This window comes from Rhagoletis zephyria, unplaced genomic scaffold (genome assembly GCF_001687245.7).
Source record: "Rhagoletis zephyria isolate East Lansing unplaced genomic scaffold, Rhagoletis_zephyria_1.1 Rzeph_scaffold_03552, whole genome shotgun sequence".
NCBI lineage: Eukaryota > Metazoa > Arthropoda > Insecta > Diptera > Tephritidae > Rhagoletis > Rhagoletis zephyria.
In genome coordinates this window covers 20,889-34,410 of record NW_016160635.1, presented here as the reverse complement: position 1 = coordinate 34,410, position 13,522 = coordinate 20,889, and the positions used below count along the sequence as shown (strand labels likewise).

The window sequence follows — 13,522 nt, the reverse complement described above, 5'->3', positions numbered from 1 at the left end:
TTTGTGGCTAAATATATGTACTTCGTAATAATTTTGTTAATTGTCGTGTTCTAAAATAGTTTTTTTTTTATATGTGGAATACCGCCAACGTTGCTTTAAATGAAATCGATAGCTTTTTCTATTGCATTGTTAACGGCTCTTAAAAAAAAGTGAGTTTTATAAAAGAGGTTACACGTGAAGCAGATCCACCAGACTCCAAGTGGGGTTGTTTCGCCGGCAAATGTGCCCCATGTGGCAGATGTGCCGCTGATGTATGTGCTCCATGGGGTAGATGTGCCGCTGGCGTATCTGCCCCCTTAAACAGAACGGAATGTATTATTTACATACAGGTAAGTTATGACACTGTGCATATTCATAAAATATGTAGAAAACCAAAAACTACTCACAAATTAACATAAAAACTGGCTTAAATACAGAATGTATAACAGCTCACATATTGACGCGAATATTTTTATTCGAAACTAGCTGATGTTCTAGTAAAATCTGCAGAAAACTCAACCCAAGGTGATTATTTCAAACATCGTGTTTCATGCCGCCCTTACGGGCACACTCCAAGCATTCTTACCCTAATATTTTAAAAGCGCAAATTGCGAAGAGAGTGACAGAGACTTGTTCCCCTCGTGTTATACAGGAAATAAATCCATGTAAGAATGAATTAGGTTGCTTGTTGCAAGCAGAAAAAAAAGACACGCGCCTTCGGTTCTTCAAAACTTGTCTGCTTCAAGCCAAACAAATTATCCTCCCTGGCGTATCATGAAGTATGAAAAGAAACCGGAGCTTCGATAATCGCCTATCCGAACTCCTAATGGGAACTGGGCGAGGAGCGATATTTTTTTTTTATTTAGTATTTTTTAATTTTTTTTATTAGTTTTATTTTTTTAACAATCTTTAGATTTTAATGTTTTAAAAACAAAAAAAATATTTTTTTTTTATACATTTGTATGATATTAAAGCATTTTGGTTTATTTCCTAATGAAATTCTTGCTGAACAAATTTCCTCGCTTCATTTTCGCGTTTTTTTTTAATAAAATGGAAAGAAATAAGCTTTTCCTCCATACTTCTATTTTTGTGACCGGCTCTTAGCCAGCTGATAAATTACTGACTTATTTTTGAGACTAGAGACGTGAGACAGCGTACTGAATACCAAATAGTCTCAAAATCCATGTTCACCACCAAAAGTCACTATTAGTGACTAGAGACCGCTTACTGAATGCCAGGGTTAATCTGAAACGAGTGAGATTTTTCTGACTCTCATAAGAACAAAATACCAGTGAGAATTCGGAATCAAGGTATTTACTCTCATCGTTTACGAGCACCTTTAAACAATTATTTGATTAGTATATGTACACAATACTTTTCGAGTAAAATATGAGCATCAAGAGCATGTATGGGCAGAGACTTAGCAGTTGCTAAAAGAGCGTAGGTATCGCGTATGAGCATCCTCTAAATGTACACTTAGAAACGTAAGGTTTACCAGCACGTCTTTCGGCAAAAGGAAAAATTTTGGAAGGTGCCCCAAACTCTACCTTGGAAAATTTTTTTTTGGACCACTCTAATGTATGTATGTACATATGTATATACATAAGCAGTACATAATTATTTATGGTTAAAATATTAATTGTTTAGGACGTATATGGTTTTTTTTCCTTGTGGTGGCGGTTCTACTATGCCAAAGATAGGGACCAGTTGTGGTAAAACACCTCTTATTTATTAGCCTCCCTTATTAAATAAATTTTCTTTCCTCTGTGTGTACAGCAGTGGACGGTCTTCAAAAAAATTTAAAATATCTTGTAGGTTAAAAACTAAATTGCCCACATCTACATACATAAACTCTTTCTTTTTTTCATCGGAATCGTTAACGGTTGATAAAGTATCTTGAAGGTTTACAACAAAAGATAATACTTCTTTCTCTAACGGCGGTTTCACACGGATTTTTATTAAGACTGGGCCAGAGCCCAATATTTTTTCATCACACGATTGGGCTAACAAATTTTACCATATTTTATGTTACAAATTTTGCACAAAATGCATCAATCATTCAATGTGATTTTAAAAACTGGGAGAAAATGGTTCCCAATTGAATGATTCTTGCGATTTTATATGTGTACAAATGTAGGTGTATACAATTCCANCTGAAACGAGTGAGATTTTTCTGACTCTCATAAGAACAAAATACCAGTGAGAATTCGGAATCAAGGTATTTACTCTCATCGTTTACGAGCACCTTTAAACAATTATTTGATTAGTATATGTACACAATACTTTTCGAGTAAAATATGAGCATCAAGAGCATGTATGGGCAGAGACTTAGCAGTTGCTAAAAGAGCGTAGGTATCGCGTATGAGCATCCTCTAAATGTACACTTAGAAACGTAAGGTTTACCAGCACGTCTTTCGGCAAAAGGAAAAATTTTGGAAGGTGCCCCAAACTCTACCTTGGAAAATTTTTTTTTGGACCACTCTAATGTATGTATGTACATATGTATATACATAAGCAGTACATAATTATTTATGGTTAAAATATTAATTGTTTAGGACGTATATGGTTTTTTTTCCTTGTGGTGGCGGTTCTACTATGCCAAAGATAGGGACCAGTTGTGGTAAAACACCTCTTATTTATTAGCCTCCCTTATTAAATAAATTTTCTTTCCTCTGTGTGTACAGCAGTGGACGGTCTTCAAAAAAATTTAAAATATCTTGTAGGTTAAAAACTAAATTGCCCACATCTACATACATAAACTCTTTCTTTTTTTCATCGGAATCGTTAACGGTTGATAAAGTATCTTGAAGGTTTACAACAAAAGATAATACTTCTTTCTCTAACGGCGGTTTCACACGGATTTTTATTAAGACTGGGCCAGAGCCCAATATTTTTTCATCACACGATTGGGCTAACAAATTTTACCATATTTTATGTTACAAATTTTGCACAAAATGCATCAATCATTCAATGTGATTTTAAAAACTGGGAGAAAATGGTTCCCAATTGAATGATTCTTGCGATTTTATATGTGTACAAATGTAGGTGTATACAATTCCATTAACTTATAATAATTGGTTCCAGAGATACGCGTATGGGCGGTGCCACGCCCCCTTTTCCAAAATCTACCCCTCTTCGCCGTAAGTAGGGTATTTACAATCTATGCATCTGTGCTAAGTTTTAGTTCCCCGGCATAATTGGTTTTAGTGGTTTTCACATTTTAGTCTATATGTCAGATGCCACGCCCCCCTTAGATTAGAGGAAGCTAAATCCTTTAAATCGGTGTATGTTTCATTGAAATCGAGCGAACGATACAGCAAAGTTACTCAATCACTTAAAAGTACATGGAATCGAATGGTAAGCATGTTAGTTTTATTGTAGCGCTTGTACTCAGCAATCTTAATCACCATTAACATTCTTTTCGTTCAAAATATAGTTAAGGGCTTGTCAGAAGGGGAAACATCGAGTTTGCCATTAATATTTATATTTATTTATTTTATCGCAATCTTGTGTTTAATTCTTTTCTGTACAAGAATCGATGATACATTAGAAAGGGAATCGGTTCTTTGAGGTAGCGTCCTAACCCTAGGCTTGCGTGCGTTTCCTTTTTTTTCATTGAGCGAAACATCAAATTAAAATATCACGCAGAACACGTTCAATTTCGGCTGTTCCCATAACAGATGTATGTGCCAGCTGATAGAGATGCAATTTCACTTTTTAATTGGTTATGGTCAGAGTTAACTTTTCATGTTTATACTAGGTGTGTTCGATGACAAAATATGTATATGTATACCGTGATAATTTACATATATTTATTTTCTTACTTTACAAAAAAAAATGGTCGAAACTTAGCCTTTGTTGGTAAAAATGGTAGAAAATAAAATATAGCTAAAAAGTGGGTACATCTACCAATAAAGTGGTAAAGTCCGTCCTCGGAGGGGGCTCGACCCTATTAAGCTGGCATTTCAGGGTACTATTTTATATATATATAAGGAAAATTTGAAAGTTAGGGGGGCTCGAGCACCCCCCTGCCCCTACCTGGCAACGCCCATGGTGGAGTCGTCAAGGAAATGCAAAAATAAAGCACAACAGCTGCGAAGACACCGTGCTTATCTCATAAATTGAATAACAGCATTTCAAAAACGGCTAAAACTGCACTTCCAAAAAATTATCAGATCTTACCAAAAAAGTCACATCATTTCTTCTTCAATACCAAATAACATAGGTTTGTCTCGCTTCTTAGAAGAAAAAATTGTGCAGCTTTGCGAGACACGAAGAGTACAAAAACACGATTCGGTTCTTCAATTTACAGTCACCCTTGCAGTAATCGTATATAAAAATTAATGAATGGAAAAGTAGAACAACTGCAACAAAAGCGTCAAATCTGGTGGCCGTACTATATTTTTTATTGAATTTCAAACGCAGCCACTGATTGTGGTTTTTGCGGAAAGAAACTATCAGACATTGTAACAACTTTGGTTGCAACACTAAGCTGTCGAAGAATCCATGTGGAAGATTACTTCTATGTAAGTTTCAAGTCAAATGCCACACAATTAGCTGAAAACTTAGACCCAGAAACCAAGAATATGCTGTTGCCAATGTCATCGAAACAATATCATAACTCTGACGGCTGTGAAGTGTATTATACAGATTCTATATACAAACCAATAATCGAAACGGTCACAGAAGAATTAAAAGCTTGGTATTCAAAAGATGTCCCACATCAATATCAGTCCGCTGTTGCCTAAGCTCAACATCCACTTAGAAGCAAAAAAAAATAGCATCGAGCCTTCAAAACGTTTTGGTAGGGAATGAACAACAACAAAAATTGAGGCTGGGAAAATAATAGCGTTTTGGCAGCAGCAAGCAGGTGATCTCCGAAATAACATTTATAAATTGTTGTTGTTTTTCATCAATAGTTCTTCATTGAAAACGTCCTCAAGCTCAATAAAATTGTTGAATATACTTTAGTATCCTATATGATTTTCACCGACACTCACCGTACAAGTGTAAGCAAAACATAGTACTTCTGTTTCTTTAAAATGTTTTTTTTTATTACTTATGACGTTCTTCTAGCAAACTATCCATATGTAGTTGTTGTTAATATGTGAGTTTATATAAGCATATCGTCGTTTAAAGTACAAAACCGCGTATGTGAGGTTGCATACATTATTTTCTAGAGAGTAAAAACACTCATATTTCAAAATGATTCTCTTTTTTTATAAAGCAATCGCATTTCTGGCTAAATAGTATATTTTAGGACGAATGGATAAGGATTGAGCCAAGAGCTCAATACTCAGATGTGAGCAAATCCAATTTTTTGCCGCCAATGTCAGTTACGCGGTTTTGTACTTTAAACGACGATATGTAACTGATGCATGCATTAGCTTATGAATACTGGAAACGCCTAATTGCTCGCAACGAATATATTGCACACCTAGATCTAAAGCAGTGTTGCCAGTAACTGGTTTAATAAAATCCCATCCAAATATAACCTGAATCCCGTTTTATACTAAAGTTATAACAGAAATCCCGCGCTGTATGTATCCATTATATGTACATAAAATGCTTTCCGATGAAAAACACAAGTATTTGCATTAGAGTGGTCCAAAAAGCATCTGGTAAAGTCGTAAATCTAATGCAATGTTCTATACTGTAAAAATATACCCTTATTTCTTTACTTTGAAACAAAAAAATATTTAGTGGTCGCTCAAATCTTTCAAAGTTTTCTCTATATTTTATATGGAAAAAACCACTTTTCGTAGAAATAGTATATAATTCTTTAAAATCTGTATTTTTCGGCTCTGTTTCTCTTCAGGAGACTCCCAATAATAATACCCAATTGTTTATTTAGCAATTTTTTCATAGTAACTATATTTTATATGTCCGGCAAAAACCCCAGAAATGCGATAATAAACCGTAAAATGTAAAGCTTATTCGCTTATTCTGATTATCTTTTTCGTTTTGATCTCAGTAAGCAATGAAAAAAAATCGGTGCAAGTTAGCATTAAAATTATGGTAAGATAATACAAAACTATATCTTCCATAAAATTTTCGATCCAATAAATCTCCACTGCTCTTTTATCTCCCAAACGTTTACACATCGCTAATTTTACTTTCTTTGATAATAAAAGCACTCAAAATACTTTTACATTCATTGTTTAAATCAAACTGGTCAATATCGGTATACCGCTATGCTCTCTAAAGACTTGCTGTTAATTATTATGCATTAATTTACAACAACTTCAGAATCTAGAAACTCAAGACATTTGAAAAGAACTGTTGATTAGAAATTTTTCTAAAATTTTCAAAATACTCAAACACCTGCTATTAAAATAAATTTCAAGTGAATGAAGTTCCGCTAATAGGATTGATAATATGAACTATTCCTTAATTATCAATTACTTACTAAATTTTATTGCTTGGCACTAGTTCACTTCTAAAACTGCTTTTTAATGTCCAAGTAATTAGGCGGTCGCTGTGGTGTAGTGGTTAGTAGTGCGCGCTACCACTCCGCGACGCCTGGGTTCAAGCCCTAGTCAAAGCAACATCGCAAACAAATATAGGAAAAAGGTTGTTTTCTTAACAGCGGTCGCCCCTCGGCAGGCAATGGCAAGCCTCCGAGTGTATTTCTGCCAAGAAAAACAGCTTCTCATAAAAATACAAGCGCCCTTCGGAGTCGGCGTCAAGGCGCACGCCACAAATCGGAGGAGAAGCTATTAATTCGAATTTTTAGTGCATCCAAATGTATCCAATTTTTTTGTTTTACGTATCCATCTCATAATTTGTAAGAAAAGCAAACATTTTAAAGGAAAACATTTAATTTATTATATTTTTCATAAGATCAAACATTTGTAATTTAGATTTATAAATTACATTTTTTGTGCATAATTTGCAAAGTAAGTATGTATAATAAATAGTAATTAATATGTTACATTTCTATCTGTACACTCTAAAAAGTGCAGGTAAATCTACTACTGAAAAGTATCTATTTTTCAACAAGAATCTGTATAAATATACGTATAAGATGTTCAGGATTTGATTTTGAACTTGAGATCTTTAAAATATACACATGAAATGTTTAAAATTGCAGACATTTTTAAAATTAAAATACACTTTCTACTAACAAAAAGCATTAGGGGCTCACATTTACCCTATTTTAAACATTTTATGTGTAAAATTGCTCTTCGCGACAAATTTGCTATGTAAAAGCAAACAGGCAGTGTTTAATTTTATTACACGGGTTGCAAATTTGCACACATTAAAAGAGGAAATTGGTTACCTCTCTTAATGTGCGCAAATAAATAAAAAAATTTTAGGGCGTATTTGAAGACTTTTCATTAAAATTCATACAAATTTCCTTAAATAAAACAAATTTGGTTTTTAAACGGTGTATTTTAACCTACATTGAGATCGTCTTTGTTTTTAAATTAACAAATCAAAATATGTGATATGAAAGAGATTACTACAGAAGAGTATCTATTTACTTTATATATATATTAAGATCTTGCTTAAAACATCCTTTTTAGCTAATTAAAACACCTATTTTGGAGAGATCTCTTCATATGTTCATTGCTTCGTTCATAAAATATAAAATGCTTTCATTTCACGCTTAAGTAGTGATTTTTAATACATTTAGAAAACGTAATGCTTTCTACCATCTTTAATTAAAATTTAGATTTTTGAAGGAAAAGCACTTTATAGAAACTATAAATTTTTAGCCAATTTAAAAAAGTATCCACATTTATACTGATCGGAAAAAATAAGTATCTCACAAAAATTCGTCTAAAAATTAAGCCAATTGGATCTATTTAGGATCAAAACGGCATCTCTTTTTGCCAACAATGTTTTCAACATACCTATTAAAGAGCATGCAGATAAAATGCATACAAAAGCGCTATGCCCAATTCGCCGAGCAGTTATTAAAGACGACGCTTTTCCTATATTTTGTTAGATTTTTCATAAATAAAATTTTTTCGTGAATATTACTTTCTTCATATGAATTATATCACATTTCTTGTTTTCTTGGAATAAACAAAGTTATTTTTCCTTCTGTCAGTAAACTTTTTTGGTTACAAATAGTGTAAATAAGCAATGGGAAATAAGGCAAAATAGAGATTTTGGTATTATTTCCCATTTAAAAGTGAAATAAAGCAAATTTGGCGTTATTGCCATTTGTGTTATTACCCAAGGGGGCTTGACGCCCTCCAAACATACTTTTATTTTAAGAAACTTTTAGTTATTTGTAAATACATAAATAATTCTTCGGTACGTGTGTTTGTGAGTGAACTCCTACAAAACGACCGAAACGGTCCCTGCAAGAACAGTGACTATCATTTGACAAATCATTTGAGTGGCAAGACTGATAGAGATTTCTGTCACTGGCTACCTACAAGTTTCTATCAAATTCTAAAGGGCAGTGTGAAAAATCTGATGTAAACATTTGTGTACATGTAATCTTCCGTCTTCCTCCAACTTATGGTCTCTTTTTAACCAACGCAAAATTGGCAATTGTGTTAGTAAGATAAATGAGAATGTGTTAGTTTCCATCAAACAATTCTTGTAGGGGTTTTAACAAAGATTTTTTTTTGTGTATTTGAATGGGTCCCTGTATAATTTAAGTTCACAACCTAAAACGCCAGGTGTCGATTTATTACTAAAAATCGTATTTATTATCCGATTCGGCAAATAATGCTGTTAAGTGAAGATATCCAAGCATACAGAAAATTCGAAATTAAAATGTATTTCAAAATTAAAATTTCCATTTCGATGAAAATCGAACTTATGAATTGTTTTCTGTCTGGGAGCCGCTGAAAATTCGTTTTTCAGTTATTCTACATAAATATTTGTAAGGATACACGTTGCGTTGGTATAGACTTAGCTTAACTTATGTAAGAAATCATTAATGGAATTTTGTTTAGGAATTTTCTGAAGTGGCTTATAGGCGGCAAATTGACAATTAGCTGAAAAGGAAAATACGAAAACAAAATTTGTTCGCTTCTGGCTAAGTTATCTTGTTGAGTAAGCATTTACGATTTCTTACGTAAGTTACGTCTAGACTAATTGACCCATAACTGAGCGTTAAAGTAAAATCCGAAAAATTTTCTCTTTAAAAAAGATTTTATTCTTTATTTTGATGTTCTTTATATGTTTTCCCTTTCAGACCACAGATGGTGAATAAATTTCATTTTAAATTCTCTAGTCGATCTGATTCTCTTATACAGATTAGTATCGGCGACGACGGTAAACACGGCGACGAGCAGTTTTATAGCGATAACCATCATCAGAAGAGAAGCTGTGAGCCGGGGCAGATTCAGCGTAGGATGGCTCGGCGAATGACGCCGAATAGGAAGAAGCGGCTGGAGCGTATGATTCGGATTGATAAGATGGAGCTGGCGCATAGGAGACGGACGGTGATACGGAATAAGATGGAGCTGGAGCCGATGCTGCCGGTGGTAAGTATTCTACAGAAGGAGATGAAGCTGCTGGGGGAAGGTATTCACTTGAAAGTGCATCACGGCGTCTGCGATGGCGGTATACAACGCGTCTTTGAGTTTTGTATCGGTAGCCATCCGAAGATGAGAAGCTATGAGCAGGTGCTGGTTCAGAAGCTGCATATTCTGGTTCAGCATATGAAACAGATGGAGCTGGTGCAGAAGCTGCAACGCTGTAACTTGGAGCCGGAGCGCTGTATGATGGAGCTGGAGCGGATGCAGCTACGCTGTAGCTAGGGGAAGAGGCACCATAAGATACAGACGGAGCACTATAAGATGGAGCACTGTAAACTGGAGCTGGTGCCGAAGCCGCAAAGCTATAACTTGGGGCTGGAGCACTGTAAACTGGGGCTGGTGCAGAAGCCGCAAAGCTATAACTTGGGGCTGGAGCACTGTATGATGGAGCTGGGGCAGACGCAGCGACGGAATACGTTGGGGCTGGAGCACTGTAGCTCGGTTCCGGAGCAGAGGCAGCTTGATTTGGTGGAAGGTATTCGTTGCTCAAGTGGCTGACATCCGCAGTCACGTAGGCGACCAAAGCACAGGCCAGCAATAAAAGTTTCTGAAAACAGAATCAAACAAAGAATTTATTAATGATCAACTAGTCTTATATGTCTTAGACTTTTAAAAATGTCTCACCATTTTGAATAGTTAACCTCCTACTGAATGAAGAAACCAAACGAAAGTGATATTTCCTCTGAAGATGGTGTTCATTTTATATGAGTTTAAAGTGATGTGCGAAGAACTCGCTCCGCTAACAAAACAAGCGTGCAGGTGCTCACAAAAAAAAATAGTAATTTACGATCCGGTTCTATAAGAATTTAAGTAGCGAACAAACGTGATTAAAGTTATAATTAAGCACGGCGGTCACAACACCCTACTATAACACAAAAAATTAACTTAATCCAAGGACTTATTCACCGTACTTTCTATTATGCAAAAAAAAAGTCGTCAACTTCTTCTGTGCCATATGTACATATGTATATATAATATAAAATCGATTTAGCTATGAGAGGCCAGTTGCATTCAAAGCATATATACATATGAACATCCAGGTTCCACTAACAGGTGCTAAATTGCAGCAATTAATTTTCAAAGTTCTTTAAATTTTTATTCAATGTTTATATTTTCAGTTTCCAAAGCAAATACATACATACATGTCTATGTATTAATACTACAAATTAAGCTCAAACTAGAGCTATAGTGAATAAATCAATCTGGCTGAATGATGTATGTTCTGGTAAGATGAAATTATTTATGACGACGGTAAACTACGCGACGATTAGTTTTGTAACGGTAACCATCATCGGCGAAAACATGAGCTGGCGCAGCTTCACTTTGGACTGGAGCTGGGGCCGGGGCATAGACCGGAAGAGGAGCTGGGGCAGCTTGCTGTACTGGAGGCAAGTAATCATTTGCTGGTGCCGCAACTGGTGCTTCTTGAACTGGTGGCAAGTAATCGTTTGAAGGTAAATGACTTACATCACGACGGTTGCGACGGTATACAACACGACGGTGTGTCTTGTAGCGGTAACCATCATCAGCCAAAATATGGGCTGGAGCAGCTTCAACTGCAACTGGAGCTGAAATTGGGGCGGGGGCATACACTGGAGCTGGGGCAGCCTGCTGTACTGGAGGCAAGTAATCATTTGCTGGTGCCGCAACTGGTGCTTCTTGAACTGGTGGCAAGTAATCGTTTGAAGGTAAATGACTCACATCACGGCGGTTGCGACGGTACACAACACGACGGTGTGTCTTATAGCGGTAACCATCATCAGCCAAAATATGGGCTGGAGCAGCTTCAACTGCAACTGGAGCTGGAGCTGAAATTGGGGCGGGGGCATACACTGGAGCTGGGGCAGCCTGCTGTACTGGAGGCAAGTAATCATTTGCTGGTGCAGCAACTGGAGCTTCTTGAACTGGTGGCAAGTAATCGTTTGAAGGTAAGTGACTCACATCACGGCGGTTGCGACGGTACACAACACGACGGTGTGTCTTATAGCGGTAACCATCATCAGCCAAAATATGGGCTGGAGCAGCTTCAACTGCAACTGGAGCTGGAGCTGAAATTGGGGCGGGGGCATACACTGGAGCTGGGGCAGCCTGCTGTACTGGAGGCAAGTAATCATTTGCTGGTGCAGCAACTGGAGCTTCTTGAACTGGTGGCAAGTAATCGTTTGAAGGTAAGTGACTCACATCACGGCGGTTGCGACGGTACACAACACGACGGTGTGTCTTATAGCGGTAACCATCATCAGCCAAAATATGGGCTGGAGCAACTTCAATCGGAGCAGGGGCGAAAACTGGAGCAGGAGCAGTGATCTCTGGAATAAAGTTGGAAACTGGAGCCTCAACTGACGGAACATCTTGAATGGGTGGTAGGTAATCGTTACTAGGCAAGTGACTAACATCAGCAGTCACGGCTGCGATGCAGGCGAAGGCAACAATCAGAAGTTTCTGCAATGACAAATCATTTATTAATATAAAATTTACTAAATCCTGAAAAGCTAGATCAGCCAGAGTCACCTACCATTTTCTTAGACGGTTAGCTGCTGTAGTAACAGTCGTGAAATCTAAACTCTAATGAAGAATAGAGAAGACTTTGTGTTATTTATATGTCGAAGCCAATTGTTACAAGCGTACGGTCCTCTCACATGTAAAATTTGCAAATACCCTAATCGGTTGTTTCTGACGGTGAATGTATTAAAGTGCGTGTAGCTAAATGTGCCATTTCTCTTATGAATAACTTGTTTTTTTTTTGTTTATCAGTTCGTCAGATATACAGAATTTTTACGCACTGACCATACACACATTTACGTATGTATGTATTTACATATTCATTCTCTTTTAAATGTTAAAGGCAAACCAACTAATTCGAACTGTATACACATACATTTGTATGTACGAGTATACCCTCCAAAAAATTTGTGCCTTATATAAAGTTTATTTTATATGACCATAAGCTTTATAATTTAATTTAAATGAAATCTGTAAGGAAAGTCAGTCGTATGAAACATTCCTTATTCCACACCTCATTTTGTCGTGTTGATGCCATCTGGTCATAAGGTTTTCTCTCTTTCTCTGAGGGACACCCTTATGCCTAAGTCTTATAGGTCATATAAAGTAAGGCTTACATAAGCCCTTAAAACAAGACCTTACATGGAGTATAATTTCCTTAAAATAAGGCTTATATTTAGATCATATGCGATAAACGTTTACTTCACGTTACACTTCACGAAGGCTTTTTCATAACTAAGAAAAATAAATAAATATTAAATGAAATAAAATCTTAAATTTCATGTACCGGCTGATGGGGATTGAACCTGGACAGCCTTGGTAACAACCAAATGTATCAAGCATCTTTGTACACACAGCTACAGCCATACATGTAATTGTGCTTTCAAATGTTGAGTTTGAATCGACACCACATTTCGCTGTGTTGATGTCGTCAGTTCACAAACCAATCACTAATACGACTGCGATACACTTAATCTACAGATTGGTTTAAAACCATGCGCTAACTCAGTTAGAGCCTACTTTTTCTTGACTATGATTATGCCCCATACTTTCTAATTCAACCTTTATTCTCCCCAGAACTTTTGAGCAGATTTCTAACTGAACTTACCAAATATGAGCTTTTACTATAATTATTCCATATTAAATTTATAGAGTAGGCAAACCAAAATATTTTTTTTCTGTGCCACATTAAACGTGCTGCATTTGGTGGATACGCCAAGGGACGGTATGTTTGTTTTCGCGGGAATGACATTACACATACATACATAGGTATATTCATATGCACATACATACATACATATTCGTGCATACATACATACATAAATTTTTTTCATACTACAAGATTGCAGTAGCATCCCAGCAAGAAATCGGTAATCGCGTTTAGTTGTAACGTGTCCTAGAACGCATTTAGGCATTCCCGGTAATGCATGGTAGAATGTTCTGCAATATTTTACCAATTTCGCTGCTTTGATTTATTACGGGGCATGCAAAGTAGAATTCTTCACCGTGGCCAGCTGAAAAATAGAATGAAT

General features: G+C 36.2%; 2 protein-coding genes across 2 annotated transcripts; both read right to left on the bottom strand.

The window, feature by feature from the left end:
- Positions 1 to 9,080: 9,080 nt before the first annotated feature.
- Positions 9,081 to 10,187, bottom strand: LOC108369227 (cuticle protein 16.5-like). Its single transcript, XM_017624295.1, has 3 exons — positions 10,137 to 10,187; positions 9,953 to 10,035; positions 9,081 to 9,727 (listed from the first exon to the last, which is right to left on the bottom strand). Exons 1-3 carry the CDS (start codon positions 10,185 to 10,187, stop codon positions 9,205 to 9,207), a joined length of 657 nt encoding a protein of 218 aa, XP_017479784.1. The 3' UTR covers positions 9,081 to 9,204.
- A 503-nt stretch (positions 10,188 to 10,690) lies between these two features.
- LOC108369228 (proline-rich extensin-like protein EPR1) lies at positions 10,691 to 12,081 on the bottom strand. The gene is made up of 2 exons (XM_017624296.1): positions 12,004 to 12,081; positions 10,691 to 11,930 (listed from the first exon to the last, which is right to left on the bottom strand). The coding sequence occupies exons 1-2, from the start codon at positions 12,004 to 12,006 to the stop codon at positions 10,725 to 10,727; spliced, it is 1,209 nt and encodes a 402-aa protein (XP_017479785.1). The 5' UTR covers positions 12,007 to 12,081; the 3' UTR covers positions 10,691 to 10,724.
- Positions 12,082 to 13,522: the final 1,441 nt, after the last annotated feature.

Coding starts and splice junctions, on each gene's coding strand:
- LOC108369227 (XM_017624295.1), bottom strand. CDS start 10,187: ATGAACACCATCTTCAGAGGAAATATCACTTTCGTTTGGTTTCTTCAT. Junction 10,036..10,136: donor TCGTTTGGTTTCTTCATTCA/GTAGGAGGTTAA, acceptor TTCTGTTTTCAG/AAACTTTTATTGCTGGCCTG. Junction 9,728..9,952: donor AACGAATACCTTCCACCAAA/TCAAGCTGCCTC, acceptor TCCGTCTGTATC/TTATGGTGCCTCTTCCCCTA.